A 19,149-nucleotide genomic window follows, 5' to 3' on the forward strand; every position below is an offset into this window, starting at 1 on the left:
TTAATTAACCACCCTAACAAGGCCAGCACACACCCACAAGGGCAAAGCCAACTGCAAAGAAAGAGAACCTGAAAATAGTGACATTACAATTGTGTAGGTGGTGAAACAATAGATTTGAAGTGTATATAGTGACAAATATATGCCACCCTTAGGAGATAGCCATAAAAAGTTTGGAAGGTTGTCCAACCTATAAACCTGTTGACTAAGTTCTTGAACAAATAAGGCTTTCACCAATATCGAATCCCAATGCATTGGTTTGCCCCTTGACAAGAGGTTTCAAAGACTCCTTTCGACAACCGCAATTTCACCATTTGACTATGGATTGTATGCAAAACTGTATTTCAACTATGTCCAACTTCTTCCACAATGTGCACAAATACTTACAAGGTTAAAATCAATGTCTAAACTGAGACTCTACAGCAACACATGTAACCTACCTACTACTTTGGTGAACAAATATGTAGTCCCAACTTTTTGAATACTCTAATTGTAATGACCCCAGTTTTAGCAAAAGTGATTTGCAAGGTTACTAGGAGACGAGGGTACTTGGACGGACAGGAGACTGGTACCAATACTACTACGGCTAATTTTCAAAAATAGGAGACGAGGGTACTTCAAGATGCCAATTTTTTTTAATATAATTTAACAATTTCTTGAAAATATCATGACATAGAATTCTGAAAACAAGAACAGTGGTAAAGTTTAACGATAAATTTAAAATTCAACAAAAATTGAAATTAAAATTGCTTATAATACTGGTACCATAGCCAATCTAAGTAGCCTGTGCATTGGGAAGTTTTCAGAGAAGTTTCCAATACGAGAAACGCATCTCTATCTTTGGTACGCGTCTCAAAGCGTAGGAGACGGGTCTCCTAGTAATGTAGGCGATTTGTGAACAATTAGCTTGGTTTCCAAGCTTTTCCAAAGACTAATTTTTCAAGGAGGGCATTCTCCAAAGTTTTTGAAGGTCATAAGTTCAGTATTGCAAGGTTGTTATTCATGGCAATGAGCTCAATTGATGATGTGGATTATCATGAAACTTTCAAAACTGTTTTCTATTATTTTGCGTGCTCTCCAAATTCTTGGAGGATCATCTTATTATTAGTAAGTCACCTATTTGCTTCAATTTTGTTCTCTTAATTTTTGAATTTTCAAAAAATCGACAACCCCTACAAATTTTTATTTAAAATTTGTAGTTCTTTTCTCTAAGGCACGTTTTACAAGGTTCAAAACTCGTATTTGTTAATATCAAATCATCAGTGGATGTGTTTGTCATTGATGTCCAAGTTTTGGTTGGTTTTTGCTTCATTTTTTTAGCTTTTTGTGCAATTTCGGGTTTTGACTTCCTCTCTACACGTAGGAACATTTTTCTCATTGCAAGTAGGAACTTTTTGTTGTCTCTGCAAGTAGCAACTTTTTGCTATCACTGCAAGTAAGAACATTTTGTTGTCACTGTAAGTAGGAACTTTTTGTTGTCATTGCAAGTATAAACTTTTTGTTGTCACTGCATATAGGACCTTTTTGTTGTCATTGCAAGTAGGAACTTTTTGTTGTCATTGCAAGTGAATGAACCTTAATTCTAATCGGGTTCTAGAAACCCGTTTACAAGTCAGCATATTGTTATAAAGTTTGTTCTACTTGTAATCGAGTTTCTAGAACCCAACCCGATTACAAGTATGTTTTACAAAATGAAACGCATATTGCACTTGCAATCAGGTTTTCAATACCCAATTGCAAGCCACCATTGTATGAGCTTATTGATAGGCTAATTTGCAATCGGGGTTTTGAAACCCAATTGCAAGTTTGTGCTCACCTTGTAAACTTTCACTTGCAATTGGCTTTCAAAACCCCAATTGCAAGTTGGTGCCTATCATACAAGCATGCTTACTTGTATTCAGGTCTTCAAGACCCAATTCAAAGTGTAAGTGTCAATGTTTTTCCCCAACTTGCGTTCTTCCATTTCCACATTCCAAGTTCACTGCAATCCACTTGCAATTGCATTTCTGCCTCCCAAGATCCGAAATTTGCCTTTGTCCCCATAATATATCATACAAGCTAGTCCATTCATTTTTTCCCCTTCCCAAACCCATTTCCAAGCTAGTAACTTGTTTTCCTTGACAAATTACTTGCAATCAAATCCAAGAGACCTGATTGCGAAGGGTCTCAATGCATTATATGACCCACACAAGGATGGGGATCCTCCCCGAGTGGCTTGTTTGGTGGCGTTGTTGGCCTCCTCACTGTCCTTTCATGACATGGATCTTGCTAGCTATGGCGGGTGCGTTTTTGTTTGGCAAATCCCTACGCACGTGATTTTCTTATTTCCACGATGCTTGTTGTTAGTGGTAGATCTCCTTTAGTGGAGTGGGTCATGGCGCGAAGGAATTGCTTTTTGCTTGTCTTATGGACCTTGTGCTTCTCTATTTCCATTTTTTTCATGTGGGGTTTTGTTGTTGCTATGGCTCTCATCTTATTTTCCATGGTTATGTTTGAGAGCATGTCGATGGGCGTGGTTAGGGTTTGGCTCTCCTTCCCCCTTTTCTCCTTCTCTGCCAGTTCTATTGACGTGAGCGGCTCTTCTATTGAGGTGGAGAGTGGTTAGTTGGGTGAAGCTAGATGGAGTCTTTTGGGGGCTTTCGTTGCCCTTTTTCTTGAGGTTTTGGGAGCCTTTCTAAAACCCAATATTCCAACAAATTGGTGTTGCTTTCATCTTTTGTCTCTGGATCTAGTGGTGTTGAACGTGTTTGGCTTGCTCAGCTGGTGGTTTGTTTCCCTTCAGTTCCTATTGAGGTGGAGAAATTGTGCCAGATCAGGGCTTACTTTCATTGTCTTTGTTGGTTTCAACTTTATGGTTTTGGGAGATAAATAAAAACACAATATGAAGGTTTGGTGAGCCTTTCAAAACCCTCTGGTTCCAGATTGTTCCTTTCGGCTTCTCTTCAGGACTCTAGTTGTTATGGTTTTGGGATCCATGTTAAAACCCAATGTTTAGGTTATGGGTGCCTAGAAAAACCCTTGGTACTTGGTGGAGGTTATTGTATTGACATATTTTGGTGTTATTTGAGTCTGTTGGTGGATGGCTTTGGCCTCCTTTTTTCGGTCGGTTCTCCAATGATTATTCTTTGATGTAAAGTTGAGGTTGGGTTGTTGTTAGTCAATGTTATATCTTTTGGTAGTGTTCTTCTTTGGGTTTCAGATCCGTGCAAATTCTGAGGGTTTCAGGCAGAGAAACGGGACTCGCCCAAACTCGCCAAGACTCGACGACTCCGAGTACGAGTCAGGCCCGGCGAGTACTAGGGACTCGGACTCGAACTCGTCCGAGTCTGGCAAGTAAAATCGCCAGACTCACCGAGTTGGCCAGTTTGGCCCCAACTCGGCAAACTCGGCAAGTCCCGAGCCCCAGACTCAGCCGGTGTCAAGCCAAAACAAAAACACAAAAAAAAATTATTTTGCAATGTTTTATTAAGTCCGTTTTTTTTTGTTAATTATCTTCTATCCCTAAAAGTGACTTTCATTTCATTCACTTGCAAAAAAAGGAGTAAAGTGAGTTGGGAAGAAAAACAAGGGTGCATAGAAGAAAAACCAGCAAGGAGGAAGCTCAAGTTTTCTTCAATTTGTCACATTGGAGCTGCATTGTGTTTGGATTTGGTGCATCAGGAGTTGGATAGGAAGACTTTGCAGCTCATTTCAAGCTTGTTGTAAGAGATAAGATTGTTTTTTTGAAGATTACTCTGTTTCTTGTATGCAAAAATTCCATTTTCTATTCATTTATTTTAAAAGTTTTACATTTTCTTTCAAAATCTTTTGTATGTTTGTATGTAGCATGTAGTATGTAGTTGTAGTGTTGTACTATGTAGGGTTTGTAAATTTCTATTTTTTAAAAGTAGGGTTTGACAAACCCTACTTTAGTTTTTTTGAATGTACGTAATATGTATTAATTTTATTTTGTATTTGTAATGTTTTATTGCAGCAAACTTCACTTTATTATTTGCCTCAACTTCAAGTTTCACAAAACTATCCTAAAATGTCTACTTCAGCTTCGCGACCCCCCATTAGAAAGGACCCTGCTTGGAAATATCATGAGGATTTTCCAGGGCAAGGAAAGGGGCAAACAAAATGTATGTTTTGCAAAACAATATTCCATGGAGGTATATATAGGCTGAAATACCATATTGCTGGTGTGCGTGGACATGATGCCGAACCATGCCTAAAAGCAGTCCCTGAGGTCGTACGTGAATGTTATGTAATGGTTGAGGAGATTGAAAAGAAAAAGAAACAAAAGGAGGATCAAGGGGCCATTGGGAGAGAACCAGTTTTAGGAAGAGGGACACAGTTAGGTTGTGTTGGAGGCCCTTCTTCCTTACCTCAATATCATCCCACTCAGTTCGCTACTGCTGGTGCTTCCGTTTCTGCTTCTACTTCTATAAGTGGCAGTGCCACCGCCACTTCTCATGCTCCTAGCACTAGTAGTTGTAGTGGGAGTGTTGCCATTGGACATAGGATTCATAAATCTAGGCTGGATTCCTTCTTTGTGCCTCGCACTACTTCTGGGTCCCAACCGTCGCTTGAGGGCATGGGTTGGAACAAGGAGGTCCATGATGCTGCTAAAATGGCAGTTGGCAGGTTTTGGAGCTACAGCTATATTCCATTCTTTGTAGCCAGGTGAATGTTTTACTAACTTTTATGTGTGATAACTTTGATTGTTTTAATTTTTATACTTAACTTATCTCATTGAATTTTTATACTTAACTTATCTCATTGAGTTTCTTTGCGACAGGTCTCCTTATTGGCAACAAATGGTTGATGCCATTACCATATGCGGGGCGGGGTTCAAAGCCCCTAGTGAGACTGATTTGAGGGGACCCATTTTGTCTCAAATGGTGGATGATGTGAAGAAGGATTTAGATGAACAACGCCAGATATGGAGCACTAAAGGTTGCACCATCATGACTGATGGTTGGACAGATAGCAGAAATAGAACTCTCCTTAATTTTCTTGTTTCTTCCACAGGTGATTGATTAATTTTAGTTTCATATAGTCTTTAATTTTTTATTTTTTATCTAATGGTTTATTGAATGATCATTGACCTAGCTTTATTTTTTTATTTTAGGGGGCATTGTTTTCATCAAGTCCATTGATGCCTCCGCCCATTGCAAGAATGCCACCTACCTATGTGAGCAGATAGAGGAGGTGATTGAAGATGTGGGTGAGGAGAACATGGTATAGGTGGTGACCGACAATGCAGCAAATTATGTTGTTGCGGGTAAACTTTTGATTACAAACTAATTTTGTTTGCAAATTAATTACTATCTTGTAGTTTGTACCTCCATTAATTACAATTTACAATGCAACAAATTATGTTGCTGCAGGTAGACTATTGATGGAGAGGCACCCATCTATAGTTTGGACTCCATGTGCTACTCATTGCATTGACCTCATGTTGGAGGATATTGGAAAAATCCCATGGGTCAAGAGATGTCTAGAAAGGGCAAGAAATGTCTGCAAATTTGTATATAATCATTCATGGGTGTTGGCTCTTATGAGACAATACACAGAGCAGAAGGAGTTAGCTCGTCCAAGAATCACAAGATTTATCACAAACTTCCTCACATTGTAGTCCATGCTTAGGTCTAAGTCTGCCTTGAGACGTATGATTGTAGGTGAGAAGTGGCCTTCCTCATCCTATGCTACCACCCCTGTAGGGAAACATATGGCAGACTGCATTTTTGATGAGCAAGGCTTTTGGGTCCCTTGTCATGAGATAGTGAAGGTAATTTTTTTACAAATTCTACAATTTAAATTTTAACTTCATGTTTTATAACTTATTATATGTATTCTCTTATTTGCTCATTTTTCTAAATTACACAATATTTTCAATTTTGCGGTTTGTTAAGCCCTTGGTGGTTTTGTTGCGAGCTGCGAATGGAGATAAGCCCGCAATGGGCTATATATATGAGGGCATGGATAGGGCGAAGGAGGCCATCAGATTCGTCTATGGAGGAGATGAGAGCAAGTATGGTCCCATTTGGGAGATCATTGATAGGAGATGGCATCATCAGCTTCATAGGCCCATCCATGTGGCAGCCTATTATCTGAATCCGGCATTCTGTTTTATCCCTTCTTTCAAGGCTGATGTGGAGGTCCTTAATGGGCTATACGCAATCATGGAGAAGATGGGACCTGCTGGTACTTCTCAGATAGACCTTTTTCGAGAGCCACAGTTGTTCTCAAGTGCACAAAGGGAGACCTTCTCTCAATCTATCGCCAAAGACAGCAGGACAACTATGATGCCAAGTAAAAATAAATTGTAAGGCTTAATTTTAGTTTTATTCAATACTATATTGTAACTTGTTAAATGAGTTCATGAGTGAGACTGATTTTATTTATTTTTCTCATTTCAAACTCAGATCATTGGTGGAACTTTTTTGGCCCAGAGACACCAAATATTCAGAAGTTGGCCATTCGCATCTTGAGCCAACCATGCAGCGCATCAGGTTGTGAGCGCAATTGGAGTATGTTTGAGCACATACACTCCAAGAGGCACAATAGATTATCTGTGGAGAAGATGAATGATCTCGTCTTTGTTCACTACAACCTTCGCTTGAGAATGAGAAAGAATGCATTAGTTGACATCTCTCCTATCATTCTAGATGACGTTGATCTTGAAGCAGAGTGGGCCAATGAGAATGATACAACTCCTAGGACTCCTACAGCTATCTTTAGTGATGATGACATTGATTGGATCTACCAGGTAGATATAGAGGCTGAGGTTGTAGCCATGGCAGAGGAGGAGCAGAGAGCACGAGCAGAGACAGGAAATACTGAGACTCAGAGTGACACAGTTGTTCCTGATGTTGGTGAGCATGACACAGTTGTTCCTGATGCTGGTGAGCATGGCATGGTGTCATGGGGAGCGACTATGGCTGCTGAATCATCCAGGACCTACTTTAAACGCCTTCGCAGGGGGCCAAGGCGAGAGGGTGCACGGCCCTTTGAGCCATAGGCTTGTACACTTGTAGTTGTATTTAGTATTTACTATTTACCTTTGGTATTTATATGAAACATTTGATGATGATCATATGATGACATGGATTTTTTAATCCATGAGTTTTGTAATATTGTATACATTGGACAATATTTGTATATCTATGTTTGTTATTTTCTTCAGCTACAATTTGTGTTTATGCTTATGTGATTGATGTATACTTGTGTATGTAATCAAATGAGCCGAGTTTGATGATGTTTTTGTGTCTTTAAGGTGTATTCAATAAGCGGTGTCTGAAACAAGTTTTAAATCTTTAAAAATCTCTAAATTTCTTGAGTTTTTCACTTTCCCGAGTCCAGCCGAGTCTGGAGCCGAGTCTAACGCCGAGTCCCAAGTCCGAGTCTGAGTCGGCCTTGCCAAGTCGGAGCCGAATCCGAGTCCCGTTTCTTTGGTTTCAGGTCCCTTCAAAACCTATTGTAAGGGGTTTCGGGTCCCCTCTAAACCTATTTGGTCCTTAATCAAATAGAAGATAATTTTATCACATACACATGTATACATCGATCACATAAGTATAAACACAAATTGAAGTTGAAGTAAATAGAAAACTTAGATATACATATTGTCAAAGGTATACAAAACTCATGGAATATGGAATCCATGACATAAAATGTTCCAAACAAATATCAAAACAATAACTACAAGTCTATGGCTCAGAGGAGCTTGCATCCCTCCTACAAAGGTGTCTAAGGTAGGTCTTACTAACTAGTGGGGGCTTGGGATGGTAGGCACTAATGGGTTTGAGGGGTGGCAATGACAAGCTACACAAGGTGTTAGATGTGAGAAAAACCCAATGATAGAAGGGGTCCCATTTTTTGAGATTTAAAAAGAAAAAAATAAACTTTGGCTGAGTCTGAGCATCGAGATTTGTCGGGTCCAAGTTGAGTCTCGAGACTCGCAAGGACTTGCCTAGGACTCGGACGAGCGCAAGTCCTGGGCCTCTGGGACTTGCCCAAGGTCACCCGGCCCAAGTCGAGTCCAAGCAAATCCAGAAACTCTAGTTTTTATGCACTTTATACACATAATAGAATACAGAGTATCTGACCCTCTCTTGAACAAGGAAATCTTGAACTCTAAGGGTTAAGATCAATCAAGAAGACCCCAAGGTTTACAATGCGAACTAAGAAACTTGATATATTGGGATACACTTGAGATATAAATGTGATAATGCTGGTTCACACAAAGGGGCTTATGTAGTTGTTCTAAGATATCAATCAATTCTTCCCTCAATATGACTTAAGATTTGCAATTAAGCTCTTTTCACTACTAAGAATTCTGTTTGAAATAAAATGCAAGAGTAGTAAGGCCTAGGAATTTAATCTAACTCTAACAATGCAAGAAATTATCAATGACTTAATGAAACCCAATCAAACTTTACTTCACCATTAGGAACAACTACACAAAGTTGATGCAATTTTCTAAGGGGATATGAAAGATTCAAATTCCTCGCACACATTAACACCAAAGGAAATGTGAATTAATGAGATTAAAGTGATTGAACATGACCATAAACGGAGTTCAATCTAACCATGCATTGTGACTTGCAATCAACAAGCCACAAATTGTATGACCATATAGGTTTCACCATAAATCATCAACAATGTCTTCCATACGACTAAGTAACCTAATGCAAAATAACTCGTCTAAATTTGAGAGATATGAAACCATGCTAACTTCTAAAATCACACATAGACTTACCAAGCTTCAATGAGTTTGTATAAACTTTAGCAGTATTTCGGCAACAATTTCACATAAGTCTCATATGACACAAATGAAATGAGCTAGCTTATATAGAGCTCTTATTACAAATGAAGGATCCAGATTGATCTAGAATCGATGTTCAAGATTAAAACAACTAAACCGTAATTAGGTTTAGTTACAACCAACTAACTAACAGCCAACAGAAAATGAACACCTTCCCTGACACAAAACGCAAGGAAAGAGAATGAATGGCAAAATTTCATGCCGACTAATCTTTCAAGAAACTTTTTCTAGAAGCATGTGTCCTTTATCTCTTTCTCTGCTTGCAAATTTAATGAATCTGGACAAAACAAGATCAATCTCCACCATTGGTACACTCGGCAAAATATCCAATTTATACTCTATGACATCAAAGTGATAAGCACATTGGCAAATGTCTTCTCCCATTCCAATTCTTGCTTTTGAAAACTATCCACAAAGAACATGAATGAATAACCTTTGTTCAAGTGATCTTCCATAATAGGACCAATAACCTTGAGAGGGTTATTTTGTACTTTGTCTTTCAAACTTTCCACATTCATATCATCTTCACCTCTCACCTCCTGTCCAAGTACCTTTGCAATTGCAACAAATATTTTACTTTGAATTGCCTTGATCGTTCCTTCTAGCCGCACACAACCATCATCTATCTTCTCAAATATTTATTTTTTCACTATCAATGCACAATACCAATGACCAAAGTCATATATGACTTTCTCTTCTATCACACTTCCATCAAACAAAGTTTGCTTGGAAGTCTCTTTCAACACACAACCATGGAATTGTCTTCTCTTGCACAACTAGGAAATCCTCCCACAATTCAGCCATACTCTAATTTCTATACAAGAATGTAGCAACTTTTCCATGTACTTGCACCAATTCTTCCACAAAATTGTTGGCCTTGCCAAAAATGTCCTCAATCCATTCCTTTGCTTCATTCATTGTTATTCTCATTTCTTCAAAACCTTCAACTAATTCTCTTGGAAGAGATGCTGGTGGAACAAAAGTTTCATTCCCTTGATGAATGGGCTTCATCAAGTGTTTCAGGTATTCTTACAATTGTTTATTCTCCTCTCTTGGCTGATTCTTCTTTTGTTGCTCTTTCCTCAATCTTTCCTTGATGACATTGATAGAATCATCAAATCTTCAATCTATTGTGCTTGTGTTGCAGGTCCTAAATCAATCATTCTCACCTCATATTCAATTGGAAGGATGTCTTCTTTTACTTATCCACTTTTGGAACAGCAACCTGCAATGTGAGACCCTGAGCTGACTGTTATGATCTTAGAGAATTTCTTTGCTTTCTTCTTCTCTACAGGTTTTCTTATCCTTGCTAAAAATTCATCCACATAATCCACTGGTTACACCTCTACCACTACCTTCTTCTTCATCATATCCTTCAACCATTTAGGCATGGTAGACTGTTCTATGCCTTCAGCTAGTTGTTCAACCTCTTGAAATTCCTTTAGTGCTGAAATCATTCCTTTATCAAAATTTGTATTTTGAATGGGAATTTACGGGTCTCCCAAATCTTCAACTGCTATTGTTCCTAGTTCGATGAGACAATCCACAATGGGAACATCAAGGTCTTGTGAAGACTCGTGTTCCTAATTTTGGCGCTGACCTGATTCTATAGATGCATTCACATTGTCATCTTCATGAATTGGAGATCTCATCTCAAGTTCCTTTTGTGATTCATTCTTAGCCACTGATGTCCCATACTTATCTCCTAACAAATCAACTTCTATTACCAATGAGGTAGTAGTAGAAGAATGAGCCATACTTGTTCATAGTCTTTTTTGTCTCTTTTCTTCGCTTGCATCCTTCCTCTCTTTTTCTTTTCTAGCTTGAGAACTTTTTGTTGTATCTTTCGTCTTCCATGAATTTTCATATTCTTGCCTATTGTAATCTCTCTTCGTCCTTTCAGTCGTTCCTCATCATCAAATGAATGTGCCACCAAATCAATCTTCACACCAAGTCAAGGAGATATTCTTTTCCTTCAATTTTTCACTTGTTGATCAACTCACCACTTTGTGTACCTCATCATTGGCCTCATCAATGTAGACAAATCTAATAGTTCAAGATTGAACCAATTAATTAGAGGAAGTGCCTTACTCTTTTCTTTTTCATAATGGGCTTGAGCATTTTCCATCATCTTCAAGTTGATTAGGCACGAGGAAAAGTTCACATGTTCTAATCAAACTCACTGACAATCTTGACCACATCCTTTTCCTTCTTCGGAACTCATCTGCTATATTGGCCCAATAATCCTCAAGATCAACTCTATGCTTATACTTTCTTCCATTTATCGTTTTGATGCAATGATAAGGATCAAAATTGGATCTTGACCTATAGAAGGAAAGAAGGTAAAATTGCATTTCTTCATCTGATTTTTCAGCTGACTATATTGTACGATATCACTAAATCATCTTTCCAATAGTGATAGGAAAAATTACTCCAGCTCTATGCTTGCTCCTTTGAATTTTGTCATATGTAGAGAACTGCTTTGTGACCTCTAGTGATATCATCTTATCAATTGGATAACTTGGAAGCTTGTAAGGACATCCTGCAAATCCTTGGACTCGAATATATGTGAACTTGGGAAATTGAATATACCATGAGTCAAATTTCCTCACCAAGTCCTTAGCTTCTTGCATTAGTCTCTGATGAGTACCTCCTTGAACAATCCTGACAATATACATTGAAAAGGTATTGTTTGCTCTCTTGTATTAAGATTTCTCATGTAGATGCAACTATGGGTAACAATCATACACCTTAACTTCATCTTTCTTATTTCCCATTATCCCTTTACATATCAATCCTAGATACTTGTAACATCTTGCCAATGAATAAACAACATACGAACTCATATAGAAAGACAGACTGTGCTCCAAATTCTTCAATGGCTCGTCAACATTATCCCTAACGATCTTAGCGCAATTTATCATCTTCACTCCAGTTGTGATCTCCTCAATGAAATAAAACATCCACGGCTCAAAATTAGAAGCCTGAGGAGTCCCCACAACTCAATTTAATAAAAGGACAAGGTCTCCATAATCTTCTTTAAAATCAAGGTGTAAGACCTTTTGCATTCTTGAGTGATGACCTCTTGGTTTCTTGAGTGATGACCTCTTGGGTGAAGGCCTCAATCTTTGCCTCATAAATTTTCATGGCATCCTCCTTCGTCTTGTAAACTGTAGAATTATGATCAGGAATCCAAAAAAAATTCTTTGATTGCAACTTCTTTGAGATATGTTAGCACTCTTCCATCAAGAGCCCATATTTGTCTTTCTTGAGGATCGCAATGTCTTGCACATTCCACAATCAGCTCATTGCATTGTATTGCCAAAGGAAAACAAGTGCCTTCAACAATCTTGTTGTGCATCATCTTGCTAGCAATTGTTGATGGTAAGCGTCCATCAAGTCCATACATCTGCTTCTTGAAGTCACCAATATCTACATGTCCAAGGTTGGTGTCTCCAACCTTCTTCCATTTCGAATTGATCTTGGACTCAGGCAGCACTCCCTTGTAGTCGTACTTCATTTGAGCCTTTCAAGAGATACCTCCTAAAGCTGACATCCATCCCTGAAAATCAAAACACCTTAAGTTACAAGTATGCTAGGATACAAATAAGATTTTAAAACATCTCAATGCAATGTAAGAGTTAAGAGGTTTCATGAATATTTGATTAGAACTTTGCAAGCTTTGCTAACAACATCACAAACACAATGAACACTTCAACTGGAAAATCAGAGAATAAGAAATAAAAAGTTTGGAATTCAAATGCATTCCTCTTTGAAAAACACTTTTCTTACCCTCACAAGCTTGCCTTAATGACCTTTAAATTGTATTTCGCTCAATTCAGGTCACCTAGTCTCTTCCTAAGGCTGGAAATTTAATTGCTTCAAGTCTGGTTTCAAAAGAAATCAGAACTAAGCCTATAAGAAATTTGCCGAGGTCTGAGGTAATACTGGCACTAAATGGAGAGCAAAATGGATGAATGGAGGTGTGAAATTCATTTCCTTGATAAATTCGCATCAAATAAAGGTCATAGGATAAAAACTTGTAACTAACCTTCACTCTTAATGACCTTTCATCTAAGCTAGCTGAAATTGCAAACTTCATCAAAAAAGAGATTGCAGGTGAATCGTCCCCGGAGACCAATAACTATTACCAAACTAACAAAACCCTAGAAAAATAGACATCTAGGTGAAAAAAAGGGGGTCCCCATTTGCAATGGGATGATGTGTGGAAAGATCATAACAAGTACTTTATATATTGTTGTTGAAATCGTCTTTCTAATCTGCAGGCCATACAATATTGAGGGGATTTGTTACCTGATAAGAAACTCATACATCTGTAATTGCTAGTCGTACTAGTACCTGTTGGGGCATGAGCAGCAAGGGTAAAGGGCTATGTAAGATCCCTCATTAGTGTTCATCTTTTTTTTTACTTTTCTTGTAAGCAACTTATCAAACAGTTTGCAAGTTTCTGAACATGTGAAGCTTTGTTTGCAGAATTGTGTGTTTTAAATTTGCAAGAATTTCGCTCCACATTACAGTGCATAGCTTTTACAAAATGAAAACAAGCTACAATAACATATTAAACTGAGTAGCTACTAGACATTGCTGTTAACACAGACCGCAAAATTATTTCAAGCATAAAATTGATAAAAAATTGCAGAAGTACACAAACAGAGTTCTGACCTTGTTTATTGTAGATTTATCAATACATATAATGTACATTTGGCTCAAATCATTACAAATTTCATCATATCAGTCCAATGGTAGAGTTTGATAGCATGTGCTTACCTAAATGTCTCCACTTGCTTCCACTTCAGTCACTTCCAGCAAACACTAAGTTCAATCTATTGTAAACATCCACCAAGGCATACAAAACTTGTGAGAAAAGGATGCATTGAATCACCCAGTAATCTATTTCTCTTCCAAAACTCAAGTCGTTATCTACTATTCCAAGCCATCCATTCCATAATGGTGTTTAACCTGGTGTTGCTTCTCACGCCATGTCAATGAAGGATTTCACCCAGCCAAGATGCTCACAACTGACCCGACAAACTAGGAACCCAACTCGCCTCGGAATGCCAAATACAAAAGACAGTTGACCCCAAATCTTACTCAACACAATGTCCCACTACAAAGGTTATCAACCCACACTATGTTGGAATATAGCATCCAGAGATGAATATCATTACTCAAGAAAAATCTTCCAATAAAGTGAATCTTTCAACCACGATAACCTTCTATTTGCAAGCTCTTAAACTTGTCTTGATACAAAATTTCACAACTTTCTCAAATCTCTGAATCGTTGAATCCACCTATGAAACTTTAGTGGATCCACCATTAACCAGCTAGGGTAGATGTTTCACTACCAAAACTGATTTCCCTTAGCGTTTCTGTCCTAGGGTTTCTGCTCACAAGAAGCTCTGCAAATTCCAAAATAGAGAAAATGAACCAAGCATGAAGAAATGAGCTCCAAAATGTCCTTTTATAATAACCCAAGGAACTTTCCCAAGGGCCTTTTCAAATTTCAATTTTTAATATTTCATTAGCTCATTAATAAAGCTACCTTCTTAATATTTCTTTTAATTTTCACTTTTTGTCACTTTAATAAATTATCCATAAAATGTTACTTTACTGGACAACTAAAATAATTATTTTAATTTATTCCCTTAATTTTTGACATTAGCCTACAGGAACAGAATAGGCTAAGTGATCACCTTCAACTACTCGGAGGGGGACATTACACGCTAGGGAGTTGCATCATATTTGTAGATGATTGGTAGTGCCATGAACTCTTTTGAAGCTTTCAGGTGTTTGTGAGCTAGACAAACTACTATTTGGTGAGTTATGTTGCATTTGGTGGTGTTGCACCTACCGTACCAACGCAATTCTTAGCCCTGTAGTTGACTGAAATTGTTATCAGTCTAATATAATCACTTTCCAGTGTGTTGAGTTGATGTTTGGATGTGCCTTGAGGCGTCATTCAGCTTACGAATGCTTGATGAACTGAGTTTGCTGTGATTTGAGTGTGTTACCTTGCTGTTCAGACCTATTGCAGCATGTTTCCGAGTATTTGAGACCTGCAACAGCATGTTACATCAGTCATCCAAGCTATCACAAAGTCGTTTCATAATTGGCTTGTGGGGTTCACGTTATTTGGCACCATTTCGCATATTTCAGTAGCTCTATTTTACATCAGCACTTTATCAGCAGTACCTTTCCTTTGCCAGCAATTGATATTAGCAGATATATTTGGCAGGGTTGTATGGGAGCTAACATTGTAAGCATTGGAAGCTAGTACTTCCAAAAGGTTTGATTTTGTTATATGCTGATACTTACCCCACTGAATAAGTGGTACTATTGTAGTCACTTACCACCGAATAAGTGGAAGAGTTGTTTTGTGTTTGCCCATTCAGTAAGTGGATGTTTTGGTTGTTGCTCACTCCACTGAACAAGTAGTAATTTTTCAATAAGATTTCTCACTAAATAAGTGGAGAAGCCCCTTGTATTCCACTAAATAAGTCGAAGATTTGTATTCGCTCACCACTAAAAAGTGGAAAAAGCTTGTTTTGGGTTCCAATGTTTTCTATGCACTCCACTAAATAAGTGGAATTGTCCGAAGAACTCTCTCTAATTATAGGAGGTCTTTTGGAATTTTTGTGCACATATATTGTGTTTGGATCACACGGGATTTTGTTGGCTATTTCTCCTAAAGGCAAAATAGGCTTTCTCATTTGCTAGGGATATAGTTCTCTTTAGAACTTTTTTGTCATATATTTTGGATGATGTTAAATGTTAATGGATTGCCCCAACTTCTTTTCAGATTTACAAGCAGAGTGCCAACCAAGATGAATAAGAATCCAATTTTCCATGCCTGCATTAAAAACATGGAAGTGAAGTACCACTAGTTATGTGTAATGTCCCCTTTTTGGGATGAGATGGTTTATGATTGGATTAGCCTATTAGTGGCCCTCGCAGGCTAAGATAGACGGTTAGAGGGTCCCAGTTGGCAGTGCAAGAGGCTTATTCCCATTTCGGAGGTCAAAAGTCTTCAGGATTGCTCTTCGTTTGGTTCAATTTGGCACACTTACTATTTATAGTAAGTCGTCATTTCAGGAAAGTCATGGCTTCTTTTTATAGCAGGGCACCTGGACAGGCTATAATTGCAGAGTCGATCCCTTGCACAACTAGTTTGATCAGATAATGAAGGATTTACTATTTATGGTAAATCAGTGGTTGTTAGAGAGGGACCCTTACTATTTTTAGTAAGGCAGTTGGATGCGTAGTGGGAATAATGGTTGACCAAACGGGATAGTGACATAATGAGTAATTAATGAGATATTAAAATTATAATGGCATTTAGCCAATAGCGGCATGTTGTGATGGTTAAGTTGTTGTGTTGTTGTTCTTGCCATCAAGGTTTAAGCCCCACCGGTTCATAGCTTCGGGTTAACCCCTTAATAATAAAAAAATTATAATGGCATTTAATGATATTATTTGCTAATGATTATATTATAAAGTTATTATTTAACTTTATAAAATGTCATTATGACTGGACCATTATAGCATTAAAAGACTTTATGATATGTTGAGATAGGGGGGGGTTAAAATGTATTAAAGTCATTTATTATAAAGTGACTTTATAAATTGACAATGTAAAGTCACTTTAATTCATAAAGCTCTCCAACTTGTTCAAGAAGCTACTTCATAAGGAGGAATTAAAGTAAAGAATGTTTTATCCCACATTGCTAAAAGTACAAGCATTCACCGACTTAAGAAGCTATATAAGCCAGGCTATCCTTTCATTTGAGGGATGTTATGAGATTATTTCATTGAAGCTATTTCTCCATTGTTGCTGGAAATCAGTGACTGGATTGTTCTAAGGACAAAATCCCTTGGAATTTGAAGGTTGGATGAAACCCCAACTTTCCATGAGAGGTGAACTCATCTTCAAAGTTTGCTGCTGAATTTAATGGGAGAAGTTTTGGTTCAAATAAGAAGCTATGATGCAGATTGAAGGTGGCATGAATAGTAAATTGCTACAGTACCTGTGAACAGTAAAATGCTACAGTACTTTGGCATCAAGCAGTGCTCATTGCATGAGTTAATGCTGCCATCTCTTCATCGGATATGGGCACTTATTTACACCAGGTTCTTCATAACTTTTACATGTAGTTTACATTGTCATATCAGTCATAATAGCTTGTTGTAGATACACCTTAGTTTACATGCCAAGTGTTTGTAAAAATGCTCCTTGGCTGTAGGTATGCATTTTACTTCTGGAACTCATGTATTTGCATTTGAAAAGAATAAAAAACAAGTACATTTCTTTCTCAGTTCATTGTTGGATCTTTTGACATTCATTTCAAAGCATTTGCATCATTTCTATTTGATTTTAAGAGCATACACAGCAACCTGAAATTCCTATCAGCAAGATACAACTTCGCATACAAAGTGTTTGACAATATTCCTTGGGATTCAAATAAGCAAACCAGAGTTAGATTAGCCAAGGGAAAGATTAGCCAAGGGATATTCCATTATGAATACCGATCTGTAAGATAACTCTAGATCTTATTAATTGTCCTACTACTGACCAAAAAGATAACATCTTTGCCAAGCTCTTGATCAACTTAATTTTGACAGTTTTCAAAAGCATCTTGGTGTTTCTCTAAAGAGCATCCTTCTAAGCTCTTCTTGTGGTGACTCTAGGTGATTGTAAATATGATTTGAAATTCTGTAAAAATTCAAAGCGATTAGAAATGTTACATTTTGCATGCACGTTTGTGTTTTATAAGCATACAAATTACTGTTTTCTAGCTAAGGTTCTCTACTGCTGATTTGTTTTTCAAAGCCTAGTTCTATAGTTTTTAATTTTCTCAATAATAGAGTTTGCAGCCAAAAAATTCAATGCCAAGATTCATACTTTTTATTAAATGCCATTAGAAAATGGAAGTGAAAGCAAAGTAATGACAAGCATGCCACTTTGAAACAAGGTGTACCACGACTGAGTGTTGGATCAGTCATTTGCAACTAATGGATACAAAATGAGTGTAGCCATCAATTGCCTCAAATACCATTGTGCATGGGTTTTAGGACACGATATCAAATGGTGTTTGAACATTGAGAGGGAGGTTGTATAGGAGATAACGCAGCCCTTGCTTTCACAGATCAAAAAAATTGGATGATACAAGGACAGGCCCAAACATTGCAGCAGGGATAAATCCTAATCTGGCATACGAATCAGAGGGAAAAACAGATACAAAGATTGTGGACTTGTATCATGTTCCAAAAATGCATTGTATGTTCAATTAATTGAGCTCCAACTGAATGCAATAAGGATTTTTTAATCTCCAAAACATGCTAGGGATAACGTTTGCTTGAAGGTACAGGTTGCAACAAGAACAAGCATGACAAAGAAAGAATGACCCATGCAAGTTTTCAGGTCTACAATCTTCCATTCAGATCACTAAAAGCTTCATTAGCCTGGAACAAAAGCTTTATGTCACTAGCAGAATCCTTCAGATCACTGAAAGCTTACTGGTCCCGACAGGGATTCTTTGTATGAAACTCTACATTTCAGATACTTTCCATCGTATTCTGCTGATAACTATAAATTTTTAAGGAGTTCTTTCCGTTCTTCCCAAGCATATCTGCAACATCGTAGACATTATAATGAGAAGATATAAAATTAGTAAACTACTTCATAGATTAAAGGAATCTAACTTACTAACTCACAAAGAGAGTTTGTACTCCATGTTTTTCTAACATAAGTGTACTGATTTTAACATAAGTGTGCATCTACAGGTTGTAATTCTACAGCAATCCTAACTGATAAAAAAAATAGATCAGATTTTTATATGGTTAAGCTAATTCGTAATCAATCGTAGTGAAATCTACAATTGTGAAATGCAATCAAGGCTCCAAATGTTGACGATAGTTTAGGGTTTGCATTAGGCCAAATAAGCATCATTTTCTGCATGAAAAGAGGAACAAGAAAAATAATAAATGGGAAAATAACTACAGAACTATTATAAATATTCAATATGATCATTATTATAAGATCAAGGAAAGATTTGATGAGAATTTATATATTGGTAACATAATAAAAAAGCATCCAAAGAGTCAAACCTCTTCACGTTCTATCATTTTTTTCGTACAACGCAAATTGTGTGATTCATCAATAATCACCAATCCCCATTTGACATTAACCATACTCTTCTGCAAACGACTTAGCATTGTATATGATATAACAACAATTTTAGGACCCTCGACAGCATCAGTAATATTATCTCGATGGCCGAACACTGCACATTCAAATTCATAGTACAGAAATATCATTAGAGATA

The 19,149-nt window shown here is 37.5% G+C and overlaps 1 protein-coding gene across 3 annotated transcripts in view; it reads right to left on the bottom strand.

The window, feature by feature from the left end:
* LOC131042656 (uncharacterized) overlaps positions 1–19,149 on the bottom strand; it is a 278,257-nt gene that overhangs the window by 184,624 nt on the left and 74,484 nt on the right. For all 3 annotated transcript variants that reach the window (XR_009105286.2, XM_057975978.2, XM_057975977.2), the window contains one exon: positions 18,932–19,107. Coding sequence is in view for 2 of the 3 variants with exons in the window: in XM_057975978.2 (XP_057831961.2) it covers positions 18,932–19,107 (176 nt within the window). In the remaining variant the exon portion in view is untranslated. The remainder of the gene's footprint in view (positions 1–18,931; positions 19,108–19,149) is intronic.

The sequence above is a fragment of the Cryptomeria japonica genome, chromosome 3, assembly GCF_030272615.1.
Source record: "Cryptomeria japonica chromosome 3, Sugi_1.0, whole genome shotgun sequence".
Lineage (NCBI taxonomy): Eukaryota > Viridiplantae > Streptophyta > Pinopsida > Cupressales > Cupressaceae > Cryptomeria > Cryptomeria japonica.